Genomic DNA, 17,733 nt, shown 5'->3' with positions numbered 1-17,733 from the left:
TTTTAGTCTTCAAGTTATCCGAATTGGGGCCCTTTACACTCCTCCTGGACTTTATTAAACTCTTTTGATTTTTAGTTAAATTTTATGTTTTTAGTTTTACACTTATAATATTTTAGTTTTGTGGCTGTAATATTATTAGTTTTAAGTGTTTTTTAAAAATAAATTTTAGCTGTGATATAAGTTGTACGTTTTTGTTAATTTTTTTCGTTTTTAATGTGGTTCTACTTTTTTTTTAGCTGTTTTTTTTTTTTCATTTTCTATCAAATTTTTTTCTGAACGATAACACCAAAGTGTTTTTTGCCCACAAACCCCCTCCCCCACAAAAATTAGAACAATTTATTTTTACACAAGAAAAACTTAATCTTTCAATTTGTTTAGAAATTCCCCCCCCCCTTAAATAATTTTACCTTGTATGTTTATTTTTTTGTGACTTAATACATTTTTAGATGGGACTTATTAACTTTTATTTAATATATATTAAAGAATAGAGTTTATTTTTGTTTTAAAAAATGAATAAATTCATTTTTAACAAGGCTTCTAACCTTGTTTAGCTGGAAAGGAAATAAATGTTCTCATCATTATATTATCTTTGTTAATGGTGTCCTGATATTCAGAATTTATTTTAATGTACGTTTTAAGTGAAAAGAAAGTAATAATTGGCATTTTGTTGTTTATTAAATTCATGCTTGATAGATGTAAATTTTGTCAATTTATTATAAAGAAGTCTTGTGTTGCTTGTATTCTTTAGTTAGTTAATTCTTGAAATCAATAAATTCTGTGATTTAGTTACTTGATTTTAGTTCTTCTATTTTACCTATGTACATTTTTTTTTTAATTAGCTGATATTTTGTTAGTTTATATCTGTTTTACAGTTCATAAAATAGGATTTTAGTTCCATACATTAATCTTTTCAATTTGCCTTATTTTCTGAATAATTTAGATATTTACAAATTCTGTTGTACGCTAGATAATATAATTATTTAAAATGTAATAACTAGATGTTAATTAGAATTCAGTTAATTCTTCTCTATTGAAATTGTTAGTTGTACTAGTTATATACATGTGGTCCAAGTTTTGATTCCTGGTATTTTTTTAATCTATCAAAGATTTTATTTCTTATATCATTAGCATAATATCTTAATTCATTCCATGTACTGCAAAATTTTCAGGTTGGAAAGGGAATGCTGCATTGCATAGAATCTTTTACAAAATCATTAATATTATTCTGTATCACATAAGATCAAAAGTTTTTGTGATTGAAAGTTTTTATAAACTTCTTAATTGTATTATTGCACGATATTTATTTGTTAATTTTAAGTGATGTTGACTGTCACACTAAATGCTCACAGATACAGTTAGTTAATCCAAATGGAGAGCTGTGGTAATGTTATTCACTTTATCACTCACCCGTAGAATCATTTTCACTTTTGAATGACTTCTTGTATATTTGATCTTTTATTCTAATGGGAAATTTTTTTATTAATATAGCACCCATATATGGTAGGAGTATTTTGAATTAAATAACTTCTTGTATATATGATCTTTTATTCTAATGGAAAATTTTTGTATTAATATAGCACCTATATATGGTAGGAGAATTTTGAATTAACTGATTTTATCCTAAATGACCATGAATATATCTGTTGATTGTGAGACTAGAGATTTTATGCGTAAAAAAATTCAGTATGTATAAATACAAAACTGTCACTGAACCTAGTGTGTTTCTGATCAGTCAGAGAGGTTACATGTTTATTTTAGCGCACCAAACTAATATGTTTATTGCTGAATTCTGGTTCCATTCTTATGGCATTGAATCACTTGATGGATGGATTCTGCTATAATTGCTGTGATTCAGTTAGGCACTGTGAATGCTAAAAGATATTGTTACCCCATTCAGTTACCCCATTTACAGATGAATATACTTCTTTATCAGTTCTTGATAATTGCAGTGTGGTAGTGCTTCTACTAAATTGTATGCCATGAGTTGTACCAGACAATGAACTATCAAATTTAACCAGTGGAGAAACTTGCATTAAGCTTCTGTTCCAAGCTTAGAACACACTGTGTTTGGTCAGTACTGATTGTACATGGTTGATGAAGTGTCAGTTGAGATGTGTGTTGCTGGTCATCAGTAAGTTGTAATCCATTAGAGAGATGCATAGAAATATGCGCATTTCTGCTGTAGTCTTACAGTGATTAACAGTTGAACTTCTTGTGAAATCCAAGATCAAAATCAGCAAATTTAAAATTTTTAAGCATTGGTAGATGGTGTTTAATTTTAATGCACTTTTGCTGGTATCTTTGTCTGGAACTGAATTGGAGTCCTTTGGTTAGATCACATTAATTTTGATTTATATCTGAAAATTTATATAAAATGTAAATAAAGATATTTGATTAAAAAAAATTAATCATAAAATTGGCAAATTAACACCTTTTAGAAAATTAAATAATCATAATGAATGTAAATTGAAATTTTTAATAAGAGTCATTCTATGTATGCCATAAAACAAAATTGTTGTTAATTGTACTCTGATATAAATGATTAGCAATAAATGAGTAGTTGATAGTAAATGATTACTATTTTTATACAATTTAAATAATTTAATGTGCATAGTTGGTTATTGCTTTATTATTTTTATTAACTATTTTTTCTTTTGTAAACATTACATTATTATGCATTTGAATAAAAGTAATTTCAATTTATACTATAATACATTAGTTATTTAAAAGAAAATATGTTTTCATATAATATCGAGCTCACAAACCATCATGTCTCCTTGTTTACAAAATCAGACCTCCTGCAGGTTGGCATGTACATGACAATAGTTTTCTTCTTAAAAACCTCCCCTGCTGGTCTTATTGTAAAATTTTTATTTGCATGATTTTACTGTAGTATTAGAAATAAATCTTGTTTCTGAACAAAAAAAATGATGAACATGGTTGATTGATAAGACCGCAAATTATCAATTATGGAAGTACTTTTTTTTGTTGTATTATGATTTGGGGGGGGGGGGGGGTAGATTTATGATGATTGTTTTATCGATTTTATTACTGAATTTTTTTTCACTTACTCAGAAATGATGAAGTTGGTGTAATCTTTTTTCTTCTTTTGTTGATATATTAAAAATATAATTTAACTTTTATTTATTATTATATAATGCTTTTTAAAATTTATTTTTAATAAACATACCAATTGAAAATTAGTTATCAATCTATGTAAATTTAAATAGTTAATGTAATAAAGACTAAATTAAAATAATTTGATGTGTTTTTACTGTAAGTGTGATGATATTTACTTGATAAGAAATAGTGAATTAATGAGTAATACAATTTTTATCTATATTTAAATGGTAGCTTTTTTATTATTACTTAGTGGTAATTTAGCAGTGTGAATATTCTTTATTTTTTAATATTTTAATTATAATAATTTTTTTCTGAGCTGATTTTTTTGATATAAAGTACCATGAACTACTATGTTAATTAGCCATAAATCCCATCAGTATGCAGTGAAACAGAACTCACCATTGTTTAATTGTCCTTTTTTTTTGTAGGAGAGGAAGCTCTCCCAGCCGCTGTCTGCCCGTACAGACAGCAAGTGCCAGGTCCTCCTCACCTACTACCCCCCTTATACAACATGCCCTGATACCCGCCTTTCAGCCTTACTCAGAACATGCTGTACATTTGCAAGACTCTTTGGGTGGGCTCTGGACACATCTGCAGCAGTGACAACCCCTAAGGTCCCTATCTGCCTCTTTGCCCTGTCCTCTCCCCATACAGCCCGGTAGCAGTCAAGGCTACAAGGCCTCTTTCACTTTTTCTTATACTTCCTCTCTCTTACAAACAAGATATACTTATAATGATATCTATATATATATATATATATATATAGTCGCATAATACATACTGTAAAGAAAAAAAAAAATGATAGAAAATAGTACATTCTAGATAATTTTATATTCTACCATCTTCTTCTTGCTCTCTCTTATCCATTATCTTCTGCTGCAGTGTTGTCCTTTCTTTTCTGCAACAGTGTTCCAGTTTTCTTTGTTGCAGAGAAGTACATTGACCAAATTGTCAGTAGCCAACCCCCCAGTGACCGATGTACACCGCTGTTTGCCCTCGTGTCCACCGGTCGCACTGGAAGAAAGTATGCCTGACTGAATCCTCCAGGCCACAGTATACACACATCTTCTTCTTTTTGTTGATCTGGTTGATCTGGAGAATCTTCATTTAGAGCATTTGACTCCTCTCCTGTGGCCCTTCTTACCACATGTTGTTCATTTCACGGCTGTTGTTCATTGGCTTCTCTTATGTTCAGCTGCTCTGCAGTTGGAAACAGTAAGTGCTTCTGTCAGGTCCACTGCATCACATCGCATGATGTTCTGTCTCCCAGCACTTATAGTATCGATCCTTTGATATTTTCTTAGCCATACGGTAGGAAACACAACCAACCTTTACCACCTTCAACCTTTCACCTACTCAATCAGGGAGGCTCTATGCCTAGCTATCATTACAATGGCCTGCTTAGAATTGCCATAGGCCAACCTCATGGAGACAACCTTGACACTTTAATTGTCAATTGTCTGTATCCTTGTTTAAGGCACCTGTGGACTTCTTTCTGGGTTGTTAACTCATCCAAATCCTTGATTATGAGATGTAGCACCCTCTGTTGTCTTCTTCCTACAATGACGTTGACTGTTTTTAATTTCTCTTTTATGGTCTCCGCCATGTTATCTCCAGCCTTGATCCTAATCTGAGGATTTTTGCCTTTGCCCTTCCGTGGTGACAGGACTTCAGCAACACTCCCATCTTAGTCTTTACTTGCTTTAGGAGATCGGCATAAGTCCTCCCTTCTGCATGCACTACCACTGTGGTAGAGGGCCCACCTGGCAGTTGTTTCTTTTTGCTACTTGTTCTTTGGCTTTACAATATTCTCATTGTTGATATACACTCAAAGTTCCAGGAGGTCCTACATCCAAAGTGCTCCACTACCCTTCGAAAAGTAAGCCTAATATTATTGGTGCTAGTCTTGAAATGCACATTAACACCCTGTTCTATAACCTTGCCTGCAGCATTTTCTAGGACCAACATTACTTGGTCTTCTTCACTGGAGTTAATTGTCATTATATACAATGTCCAGAGAGTCTTCATTCAAGACCCCTGGGTGTTGAGGTACTCTACTGTAACAACTTAACCTATTCTGAGCCTGCCCTCCTGGGTAAGTCATTTTATCCATGATGACCTCTTATTGATCTCCTTTCTAGTTAGAGTAGTGTGGGTCCTTTGGCTAAGTTGTAGACAATTGCCTTGCTTACATCTTCACCCATGAAGGCCGACTCTCAATAATCTGGTATACTCCATGTATACTCAGTTTAATTATTCTAATGTATGAAAACTGGTTTGTTTAATTTGGCTTGAGCTGTTGGCATTTAAAAATTTTTCAAACCTGATCATGTCTTCAGGATGCTACTTACTTCCTAAGATGTTCCAAATTGCTAAACTATCAGATTACAAGGGAATGCAGTTTATTCTGTTATCCAGTTAGTTGGTAATTAATTTTATATTTTGTTTTGTTAATGTCAGAAAAGGTATAAATATTTTTGAGTATGTATATTTATTTATTATACATGCATATAGAAGTGCACGGTGACACGTTTGGCTTTACATATATATATTATTTATGTTTTGTTACTTAACCCTGAAGTGGCTGCTTGGTGTTATCAAGATAATTTAGTACTTGTGGAGCCTCAGTAGAATTTCCAATCTAGAGTATCCAGCCATAAAATATTGTATGGTTTCTTTTCATAACAAATATTCATAACTCCTATTGAAAATTACATCACTAGATTTACTTAATTCCACATTGACTGCAATTTCAATTTCCTGTTGGGTTTTGTAAATTTTTACCTTTTATTATCTTTGTTTACCAAAAAAATAAGGAAGGAATTAAGAGATGATATTTGATCAGGATGTATCATTACTTAAGATTAATATCAGTCTCACTGTTTAAGGTTGAGGTAGGACTGTTAATGTAGGAGGATCATGTTTATCTAATATAATCCAAATATTTGTAAACCTTAAAATAATATTCTCCTAATTTCCTTGACAGTTTTTTATTCAGTATTGTTTTGAGTACTTAAAAAGTCCAAGAAACTAAAGGTCAAATTTATTAGAAGAAGAATTATCTTAAAAAATACATTATCTTATCTCTAAGCAACCTTAAGAATGAAAAATAATGGAACTTTAATTTTTTCTTGTCTGAAAACAAAGGGAAAATGTATATTTTTTTTTAGAATTGCTCACAGATATTGAATCCTCCAAAATTGTTGTTGATATTTATATCTGTTGTGCATACTGAAAGTCTTTAATTGTTAAGAAAATTGGACATTCTTTGTTTAGCAAATGTTGAAATTACCAGCTAACATTAAAGTATTTTTTAAGTAAAAGATTCTATAAAATCAAACTGATCAATGTAATGCTATACTCAGTAGAAAACATGTTTTTTTAGAGATGACAATTTTGTTGAGTTTCCAACTATAATAAACATATGGCATGTTTGAATTCTCCACATGTCAATTAAAAAACAATCTCTGGAATGGAATTCCAGAATTACTTTATCATTAATTTTCAAAATTGTGGTTGATTTTATATGTATATTATTCAAATCCAGATTTAAGTAAAATGTGTGTTAACTTAAGGCATTACATGAAACATGAGGCTATTTAGCAAGCTATTTATGTGACAGCCACTTGACTGTGCGCCACATCCTTGTGGATTGCATAGGGTATGCGGCCTGACATTTTAAATATAAATTGCCCAGAAACATTCAACGAATCCTGGCCACAATGATAAGGACATTTTAGATCAGGTGTTGATGTTATTTCGTAAGGTCGTCTGTTAATTTGCTGTGGTGTGTGTCGGCTCTTCATGCTGATTGCCGTGTATAGTTGGAAGTTTTATTATTCTAATCAAGACGTGAAATGTGATATCTGTTTGTTTATTGAAACAAATATTTCATGTCTGGGTGATGATAACGCCGAAATGTTTTTCGCCCAGAAAAAACCAAAAAATAAATATTTAGCAAGAATTCACTGTGAGAAAAAGTTGAACGTACCAGAAATTTAGGTATCAGAAAGCTTAAATAGAAAATTTAATGATAAAAATGTGTGAATACAACAGAATTATTATATGGGATGTTTTCCTTTCTGGCAAGATATTTTTTTTAATGATTTTTATTTGTATTACAAATGATCTTAAACATAGGTTTATCAAAAAGTGCTTTAATACAACTCTTTAAGATAAAGAAATGTTTTAATTGTTTATATGTTTAGAATTTTTTCTTGTTATTTAATGCATTTAACAGAATGAATAAAATTTACTATAAATAACAAAACATAAAGCTCTTAATAAAAACACACAATTGCTGTACTAGTGACTATGTAAAGTGGTCAGTCACTTAATTATTGTTGTGTGAATATGATTATAATGGGTATCTTTTTATACAGCTTCAGATAATAAAAAATTGTTAAATTAAAAGATAATGTATGACTTTTGTTACATATCAGTTTTAAAACTGCTAAAATGTCATGAAAATAAAACCTAGCTTGTCATATAGAACTGAAATAGCCACTAAGACAAGCTATATTTTTTTACCCAAAATAAAAACAAAAAAAATCTTAAGGAAGTTAAATAATTCAGAAGACCCTTCGCCATAAAAAATTTCTACTTCTGTCCAAACAAAAAATAAAGAAAGAAATAAAAAACAAAAAATTAATAATTACTATCTTAAATTTTTGAAAAATGAAAGTACCCTCAATCACAGTTTACTATCTGCAGACTCAGTTCATGGATCATTGTTCTTCTTAACAACAGGATTCATGTAATTCAATAAATTTTAAACAACTCATTTTTGGGTTGGTTTCTATTGTATTTAATTTTATTCTAATTGGTACGAAAGAATTTTAAGCACGTTATATTCATTTGAGCTTCCTTTATTTTGTATTTATTTTTACTTGTGTTGCCTTTTTGTAGTTTTTTTATATTTTTATTAAAACTAGCAGATTAAGTTGGAATATGAGTGTAAATAACACTACATATTTTATTTATTAAAACGTTTTTGCTTCTTTACTAATCCTACTGTGTTCAAAACTACATCATTATTTTCGAGTATAATGTTTATAATTTGTGACATCTACTTTACTCTTACTTTTTGTGGGTACGAATGATATTTTTCATTTCTGGTTCTTGAAACCCATTATAAAAAAAAAATTATTTCATTATGACTGTTATAGTTGTAATTTATTGTTTAATTACAAGTAGATTTTTTTGTAGTTAAATTTCAAATCCATATAACTTTTTGTTTTTAGGATGTTTTCAGTTAACTGAAAAGGGGTGAAATTTCCAATTTTTAGGCTTAAATTTTAACCCACCGGGTTGGTCTAGTGGTTCACTAGAACACACAAGCTAGTGGTTCAATCAGCTTCCCAAATCAGCTGATTTGGAAGTTGAGAGTTACAGCGTTCAAGTCCTAGTAAAGTCAGATATTTTTACATGGATTTGAATACTTGATCGTGGATACCGGTGTTCTTTGGTGGTTGGGTTTCAATTAACCACACATCTCAGGAATGGTCGAACTGAGAATGTACAAGACTACACTTCATTTACACTCATACATATCATCCTCATTCATCCTCTGAAGAATTATCTAAACGGTAGTTACCTAAAAGGAAACTGTAGTTTCCTGTTTAGCTAAACCGGAAAAAGAAAAGAAAAAAGGAAAGGGTTAAATTGTAATGTAGCATTCCTTGTGAATGTTTAGATGCAAATTTATTTATAGATTGCTGATTCATGAAAAAAGTAAGTAGCTTCTTTTTTTAAGCTTTTGGGAACTGATAGTTTGTTTCTATAATAATGAATCTGAGGTTTTTTCAATATTTCTCAATTATGTGATTTTTTTCAGTATTTTTGTGCTTGTTAATAAAACTCTTTGTTAAATTCAGTAAAACTACATTTCTAGTAAATTTCAGTTATAATTTTGAGGTTAGAGTTGTTAAATAATTATACTGTTAAAAAATTATTTAAAAAAAAGTAATAACTACATATCCATAAATGTGATATAACCACTAAAACTTTAAAGTTATGAATGACCTCATTCCATTCCATACAACATGAGGTCTAGTAGTGTCATCCACTCAATAAGTCTGATTAAGTATTACTGTTAGTAATATGTGACATACCTGTATTACCTGTATAGTGTGGCCTTGCATGGAGTACTTTATGAACAGTCCAAAATCATCAATGATGAACTTAGACAAAATTTTTAAGGCATTTTAGAATCTCTTATTTTAAGAACATCTTTAAACCAAAAAAAGAAAACAAAAGTAAAACAATAAAGGTTTTGAACTAGCAGCTGTAAGAAATATATAAGTAAAATTTTATATTATTTCAAAATGATTTTTTTTTGTTTTTATTTTGGGTAATAAAATATATCTTGTCTTACTAGCAATTTCAGTTCTATATGATAAGCTAGGTTTTATTTTCACAACATTTTAGCTGTTTTAAAACTGATAACATAAGTCACACATTACCTTTTAATTTAATAATTCTTTATTATCTGAAGCTGTATAAAAAGATAACCATTATATTCATATTCACACCACAATAATTAAGCGACTGACCACTTTACATAGTCACTAGTAGTAATTGTGTGTTTTTATTAAGAGTTTTATGTTTTGTTATTTGTAGTAAATTTTATTCATTCATTTAAATGCATTAAATAACAAGAAAAAATTCTAAACATATGAATCTTACAATTAATCATCTCATCTACGATATAATAACACATTTTTTAACTTTTATGCACTGTGTTGCCTTCATGGTTTCTTGGTTATTATCAGATATGAAATTGAATTATTAAAAACTATTATTTTAGCAGATTTTTCAAAAAATCTAATCATCTAATTCTTTTGATGACTAACCTTAATTTTCACTTCTGTTTCGTTGAAATAATATATTAAAAATCATTGAAGATTAAAATAAGCCTGAATTAATTTTAGAATATTTGCACGTTTGCTGGTTTTAAACCAATTGGACAAATAACTAACTATTAACTGTTTTACATGTTTTGGCAAATTTGTCCAGCAGTTTTATCTGAAATAAGATTTTTATCTGATTGTATTTTATTTTCTTATATAGTTGCTTTGATTAAATTTAAAAGAAAATTAGAGAATTGGAATTGTTAAAACTGAAGTATATTAGTTTTAAACTGAACATTAAATTGTTGCTTATGCTATTTAAAAGTTATTTTTGGTAAACCATTCATTGTGTGTTCAGTGACTGTTAGGAATTTGTCTCTTTGTTTATACCATGCTACATGTTAATTTTGTGTTTTAAGTGATTTATGGAGACTTCTGTTAATTATTAAAAATATTTTTGTGTGCCTTTCTCCTTTAATGTGCTGAATTTCAAATGATGTTTGATAGATTTATTAAAATGTTTATCCATTTTCTAAATTTTTTTTGATAGTGTCGTATATTAATTCAGAAAGTAATTATAATTTTAATATTTGTTAAATCAGTACTTTTGTTTTATATTAATCTTTCCAGAATTTTGTTGTTGATATATAGTTTTATCAGCTTCAGCTCTTTTTAAAGATATTATGTTACAAATATTTGTAACATAGACATGTTGAAATAATATATATGCATTATGTTTTTTCTAATTTTACTGTAGTAATTATACTTTTTATTATATGAGAATTATTTTTATATACAATATAAATTTTAATATTTTACCTTATTCTTATATTGCGATAATGATTATTAATATTATATTAGTTGATTTTTATTACAATACAGTTTTGTTTATATGACAGAGAGTTTTTAATTTAATATTTGTTATAGATTAATTAATGCTAGTTTTAATCAGAATATTTATCATAATACACCATATTAATTAACAAAACTGTTTTCTTATCAGTTACATGAAACATTTTACTTAGGTTTTTTGATATTTTCAATGTGTTGCAACTTCATTAATTTGAAGTCACTGACAATAAATTTGAATTATTGAAGTTTAGGTAATGGACTTGGCAAGTGAAAACTGTAATTCAAATGAACTAATTTTGTTCAGTTAATGTATTTATAAATAATGTATATCAGTAAAAAATAGTATTGACATATAAAAAGTATAGTAAATGTTAAAACAACAATGAAGTAAATGTGTGATAGAAGAGAGAGTGAATAGAAAATGATATAATATAGGAGCTAAACTAAGAATACAGTCAAATGTCATCACTTTAATTTTATCCTCTTCTATATTAATTGTTTTATAAAGAGCTTTTCATCTTGACCTCTTTTGTAATTTCTTTAGCTTCAGTTCAAGTTTTTGAAGTTGATTATTGATTAAAAGCTATGCCTGATTGACATATGAAAATCCTTTCCAGTTCTTTTTTTTTGTTTTTTTTTTTTAATTCTGGAGTACAAAAATATATTGATCTGTGCCTTCTTACAGTAAAGGAGAAGAGTTGCATTCTTGGTGTGTATTCACCTTCCTTTAATCATATTCCCTTTCTCATTTTAGAATTAGATAGCAAGGTCACTGTAGGTTGTACATCTACAGTGACCTTTATGTACGAGGGACGATCAGAAATTAAGTTACAACCTCTGTATAAAACAAACACATATTTATAAAACAATTTTTTTTTTATTGAACTACATATTTTTATCTATTTTTCGATATAATCACCAAGTTTTTCTAAACACTTTTCATACCTTGTGACAGGTTTTTCAATTCCATTCTCATAAAAATTTTGTCCAGTTTCCCTCAACTATTTAAGGACTGCTTCCTTCAGTTCATCATCATTAGCGAAATGCTTCCCTCCGAGGTCTTACTTGAGAGGACCAAAAGGTGGTAATCGCAGGGTGCTAGGTCAGGGCTGTAAGATGGATGATACACTTCCCACTTGAATTTTTGCAGTAACTCCTTTGTCACATGAGCTGAATGAGGAATAGTGTTGTGAAGAAAAATGACCCCATCGTTCAATCTTCTGTAATGGCCTTATGCAGTTTTTTTAAATTATCCCAGTAAAATTCAGCATTGATCATTGTTGTTCCTCAGGGCATAAATTCACTGTAAACAACTTCCTCAGAATCGAAGAAGGCTGTCAGCATAACCTTTCAAACATGTGAGGATGTTTTCACTTTTTTGGCTGCAGTGAATTTTTGTGTTTCCAGTCATGTGATGCTTGTTTAATCTCAGGAGTGTAATGAAGCATCCAGCTTTCATCTCCTGTGGTGATTTGTTTCAAAAACTATGGACCAATCCAACATTGGACTACTGAATGCACTTCTGTGCTGGACGAAACCTCTAGAGGACACAGCATATTGACAACACTACACTTGTACTGAATTGCTGCTGGAGCAGCCTGAAAACAATAACACTACCAGTACTGCCACCACAAGACATTAACATATCCCTTTCAATTAAAAAACATGGCAAGGGTGTAACTTATTTTTTTATTCACCTCTGGTAGCAATAAGAATGTTTTAATAAGAAATGAATTTATAGAAATGCCCCCTAATAATATTTTTGTGCATAAAAAATTCAGGTACTCCTGTTATGTTGCCTCCTGGCTGCCTTTTGTTGTCTAATTTTTGGAGAAAAGATCTTTAAAAGTTTTAAGAGGAACAGGTTCTTTTCTAAAAGCCCTTTCAGAAAGAGAACAAGTTTATAATAGACAAGGTAATATACTGATTGCTCTTGCAAATAATTTGCTCATAAGTATTAAAAGAATATCAGTAAAGTAGGAGTTTGCTAAAACCCATTTTTGGAGAATATTGAATCATGATGATTTGTATCCTTACACCTGCAAAAAAGTTTCAACTCTGAAGTCCGAAGACCTGCCAAACCATTTACACTTCTGTAACTGGTTACTCAAAGTATAAACATACCAAATTATTTTTATTGATGAAGCTCATTCACCAGAGGTGGAGTAAAAATAATGCAATTTGCATTCGTGGGCCAACTGGAATCTTCATTTGTGCTGGAAAATAACTTTAAATAAGTTTTACATAAATATATAGGCAGGAATTTTGATGCATTGAGTGGAAAATTGATTGGATCCTAGTATTTGGAAAACAGATTGAAAGTTGAGTTTTACAAACACTTTTGGGAAAAGAATTACCAGCTCTGAGATTTCCACTGGAAACACTGGCTTTACATGTGGTTTTACCATGATGATCATGGACTTAATGGTATGAACCAGATATGCATTGTATTGATGGTGTGTTTGTACGCTACTGGATTGGAAAAGAAGGAGACCATAAACCTGGTTTTTCCAATCACCAGACATCAAACCATTAGACGTTTTCCATTGTAGATATTTGAAAGATAAAACATATTGTGGCAGCCAGAAACACAGAAGAAATGAGTGAAAGAATTTATATGACTTTTAACAATCTGAAACAGAGACTGGAACACATTGATTGAGAAGAATCTGTGCAAAAAGTAATCAGGTATACATCCAGAGATGTTTTTGAGGATGTAATTATAATGATAGTTGGCTTATATGAACATTCCAAATGTGAGTTATCAAACATAAGCAGCGTATTGTCTAAGTTACCTGAGGTGCAAAACTGATAAAATTTGTATTTTACACCAATTTGTAATACATTCATTATTTTGTTTTACTGGTTTTTTTTTTGGTAATATGAGAAATTATTAATCATTTTAGTTCAATTAGTTAAGGGATTATTATTTAATTGGTGTTAATCAGCTGGTTTTATATTTTGATATCAGAATTTTAGGTAGATTTCATAAGAAAGCTAGCTACCCATTGTAATGGGTACCATGATTTGACTTCTGGAAAATTTCAACATATCTTCTCGTTTCACATTCCCAGACCCCAAAACCACTATCAGCTCAAAAGTTTATATATATATTTCACTTGACATGATAACTGCCGTAATTTTGCGTCAATCACTTTAAAATTTTTCCTTAAAAATAACTCGTCCCAAAATTTCAGTCGAGTTTGTTAACGGCCAAAATCGGACCATGGGGGTAGAAATGGGTGGCTTTTTAAAAAAAATAAATAAATAAAATATTGCAATAACTTTCTTATTAAGTAAAATATAGAATTAATTTAAAGTTCCTACTATTATTTAGATAGGGCCTAAAACTTATCTAAGTAAAGTTTTTTGATATCATCTACCATTGCCCCAGGCAGAGGAAAAAATGGGCTTTTGAAGCCAAAAAATATATCATACCTCTCTTAATAGGCACAGTATTGAATCGGTTAAAGTGTGGTCATTAGTTCTTTAAAAATTACCTAAAAACTTTTGTCTGAAACAATCTTTGATATGACCAATCCTTATGGCAAGGGATGACCAAAATGTTGCTGGAATTGTAAGATGTGTATGCTAAACATGTGAAACTTTTTTCACATGCAACCATTGTTGTATTGAGTAAATTTGAAGTGTTTCTTTAAGGTGGAAATCTTTTTTATCCCCTTCTTTGCCCCAGTGAAATCTTCTTCTGCCCTCTGGTGTGCTGAAAGGGATTTTTTTTATTAATGTTGATGTTATGCTCTATGCTAATTTTATAGTGAAGATATAATTGTTATCTTTATAGAATGTTTTAATTTTAGAAACATGTAATTCTTATATAAGTTTGGAAGACTTGAACAAATTATAAATAAATATAAATATATAAATAAATATGGATTGAAAACCTGCAACAAACAAAAGAATTAGTAACTAACTTTTGACATAATGCCTCATATTTGAAAGAAGGTATTAACTGTGCATGAAAAAAAAAAACTGTTTTGTTTTTTTGTAATAAAAATTGTAAAAATGTCAGAGGACATAGTAAGTTTAAGTACGCCCATACCATATTATTTACTAAATAATTTTTTTTTCTATTTTTTTTATAGGGTTAGATTCTGTTGGTGTGGTTGTTATCATTTATTGAGCAATGCACTTTTTTTATCTTTTGTAATAACAGCTGTTTAAAACCTAAGTGAACAGTGAAGATTATTTTTTAATAATTAAATTAATTTACAAACCAAAAAATAGTTTATTCAGTAAACAAACAAAAGACAGGATCAAATTAACAGAGTAGTTTTAACTGCTTTAAAAATAAATTTTGTATTGAAATCTCTTAATATTGAATAAGTATTTTTACTAACAAACTAAAATAGAATTTTTTTTTGATAATTAATTTACCATATAATTTCAAAGCTTATGCGTGGGAATATAAAATAGTAATTTTTTAGTGTATGAAAATGCCATTCCTGACTGGGATTCATACCCAAGACCTATGGATGAAAGACCGCCTCAGAAATTGGCCGGAGTGGCAGATAAAAAATTAATTTTTATCTTTTGTTAATAGGTAAGCTAATTGCTGTCCAATACATGATGAATCTTCCTCATTATTTTTAACTTGGTTACAGTATGTTTTCCATTTTGAAGCGTCCATGGCTGCAGATTTACAATGCAGACATTTCTCGATTGATTCCAATGTATTATCAACATTATGAGTGCCAACATGTCATTTAACTTCTGACCATATTTCTTCAATAGGGTTTAATTGCCGATGATATGGTGGCAGTTTTGAATTACCAGTTGCCTGGGATTCACTTAGAATCTTCCAAATAGGGTTCTCTAATACCAGTTATAGATGTGGTTTTTTTTAATGGTAACTGATACTGCTGCTTCTTCATTTAACTTAAAGAAATTGTAAACATTATATACTACTTCCCTTGTTTGTCCACAAATTACTTTCTGTTTGTCTAATCTGTTTTTAAACTGACATTTTTATTTTTAATACATAAATTTCCCTGCGTTTATAAGAGTTACTATCATACTATTTTATCCTTACTGTACATATTGTTTTACATAATAAATTATTATATGTATAATGCACTATGAAATTTTAATATTGTTGTTTATTTGGTATTAAAAGTAATAAGTTTTTCTTATTGATTCCAGAGATCAGGGTATGGCTAATCGTGGAGGGGCACAAAGGCCCAATGGTACAGCCCAGGGCAAAATATGCCAATTTAAATTGGTATTACTAGGAGAGTCTGCTGTAGGTAAATCGAGTCTTGTGTTAAGGTTTGTCAAAGGACAATTTCATGAATATCAGGAAAGTACAATAGGAGGTTAGTAATTGTAATGTTTTTATAATTTTGATAAAGTTGTTACTTAATTATTTGTGTTTTTAAAAATTAACTTCACTGTTATTAAATTGATTGTTGTAATGTTGAGCTACAACATGGTGTGTTGATGTGTGTTTTAGGAATGATAACACTAAACTAAGGCTAATTAGTATTTTGCTTGGTGTTTATAGTTGCACTGTGCAATTTAATATTATCTATCCAATGTTTCGTTTATTCCTTGGCAGTATGACTGTCATAGCATTCTTTATTACAAGGTCATTTGTTTTTTTTATTTTTGTCTTATATAACATTCATTCTACTACATTATTTGTAGTAGTTTATTTATTATGTTAGCAGAAATGACATTATATATTGTTTAATCACTTGAATTTTGAATTTTTATAAAAATGTTATTGCTTTATTAAAATGAAATTAAATTGATTAAAATTTGTTTATGCTAGTATCATTATTAAATTTTTATTAACAATCTCTGGGTAATTGTATTTATTATTATTATTTTTTGTAAAACGTATTATATTATTTTTTATTTAATTGAAAGTTGTGATTATTAACTCTTGTAATCATTAACCCTTGATCCTTGTAAAAGTATACACTTAACACTAGAAAATTGTTGCTATGAGTCTGGAAGTTTGACTCTCCTGGAATCATATAATTCTAGATGTTTAAGATTCCTGAACCTTGAAACTAAAAATGTTTTTAAAAAATTCATAAGTGTACAGATGTGTTGTGTATATTAATGTTTTTGTCTTCATTTTCACTGTATGATGTGTTTGAAATCAGGTTGGAAATAATTTTCAAACTTTATTATAGTTATAGAGGTTTATTAAAAAAAAATGAATTTTTTGTTTAGACTATCATAAACATTGTTTTCCAGGTGTTTGTATTCACATTATATATCATAAAACAGAGAATAATATCTCAGCACAAAATTGACTTCTGTTAATTATGGACATTTTACTGATTAGCTACTCCTGGAACAATTGTTAATTTCTCATTTTAAAGAAATCATGCTGTTGAATATTTAAAAATTTTTTAAAATGTGAGAGTTAAGTATCTAACGGAGTTGGGAAGATATTAATTATATTTAGTAAATAAGATATGTATGTCAAAAGTCAATATTCTTCTGCCTGTTATGGATGTCAAAGTATGTAATTCATTCTCCATTATTTCCCTACCATTTTAAATACACTGTTCCATTTACATTCGCTAATACTTAACAGTAAATATATTCTCACCCAAACACACTAACATGTATCTTTGCTCATTTTTATTTCACACTGTTAACTATTTATAGCAGTTTACATTAAACGGGGTTGAGTAACTTTGGATGTTATTATCAGTTTGCTGAAATATTGAATATCTAACTTTTAGCTTGATGCTGTGAAAATATTATTACTTTTTAGATGTTTTTCCCATGTTATGCCCTCTTTTAATGAGTGGAATTCTGATATAATAATAATCTTATTACTGTAGCAGGGAAACTGATCATTATGGAAATTTTTTAATTTCATAAATCTGTTTTCATAAATAAATCTGTGTGCAGAGAAGTAACATTA

The 17,733-nt window shown here is 29.3% G+C and overlaps 1 protein-coding gene across 4 annotated transcripts in view; it reads left to right on the top strand.

The window, feature by feature from the left end:
- The window catches only part of Rab5 (RAS oncogene family member Rab5), a 127,776-nt gene that overhangs the window by 54,494 nt on the left and 55,549 nt on the right, over positions 1-17,733 (top strand). For all 4 annotated transcript variants that reach the window (XR_012755192.1, XR_012755191.1, XM_075356609.1 and 1 more), the window contains exon 2: positions 15,987-16,159. Coding sequence is in view for 2 of the 4 variants with exons in the window: in XM_075356609.1 (XP_075212724.1) it covers positions 15,997-16,159 (163 nt within the window). In the remaining 2 variants the exon portion in view is untranslated. The remainder of the gene's footprint in view (positions 1-15,986; positions 16,160-17,733) is intronic.

This window comes from Lycorma delicatula, chromosome 2, assembly GCF_047948215.1.
Source record: "Lycorma delicatula isolate Av1 chromosome 2, ASM4794821v1, whole genome shotgun sequence".
Lineage (NCBI taxonomy): Eukaryota > Metazoa > Arthropoda > Insecta > Hemiptera > Fulgoridae > Lycorma > Lycorma delicatula.
This window is presented reverse-complemented; position numbering and strand designations above follow the sequence as displayed.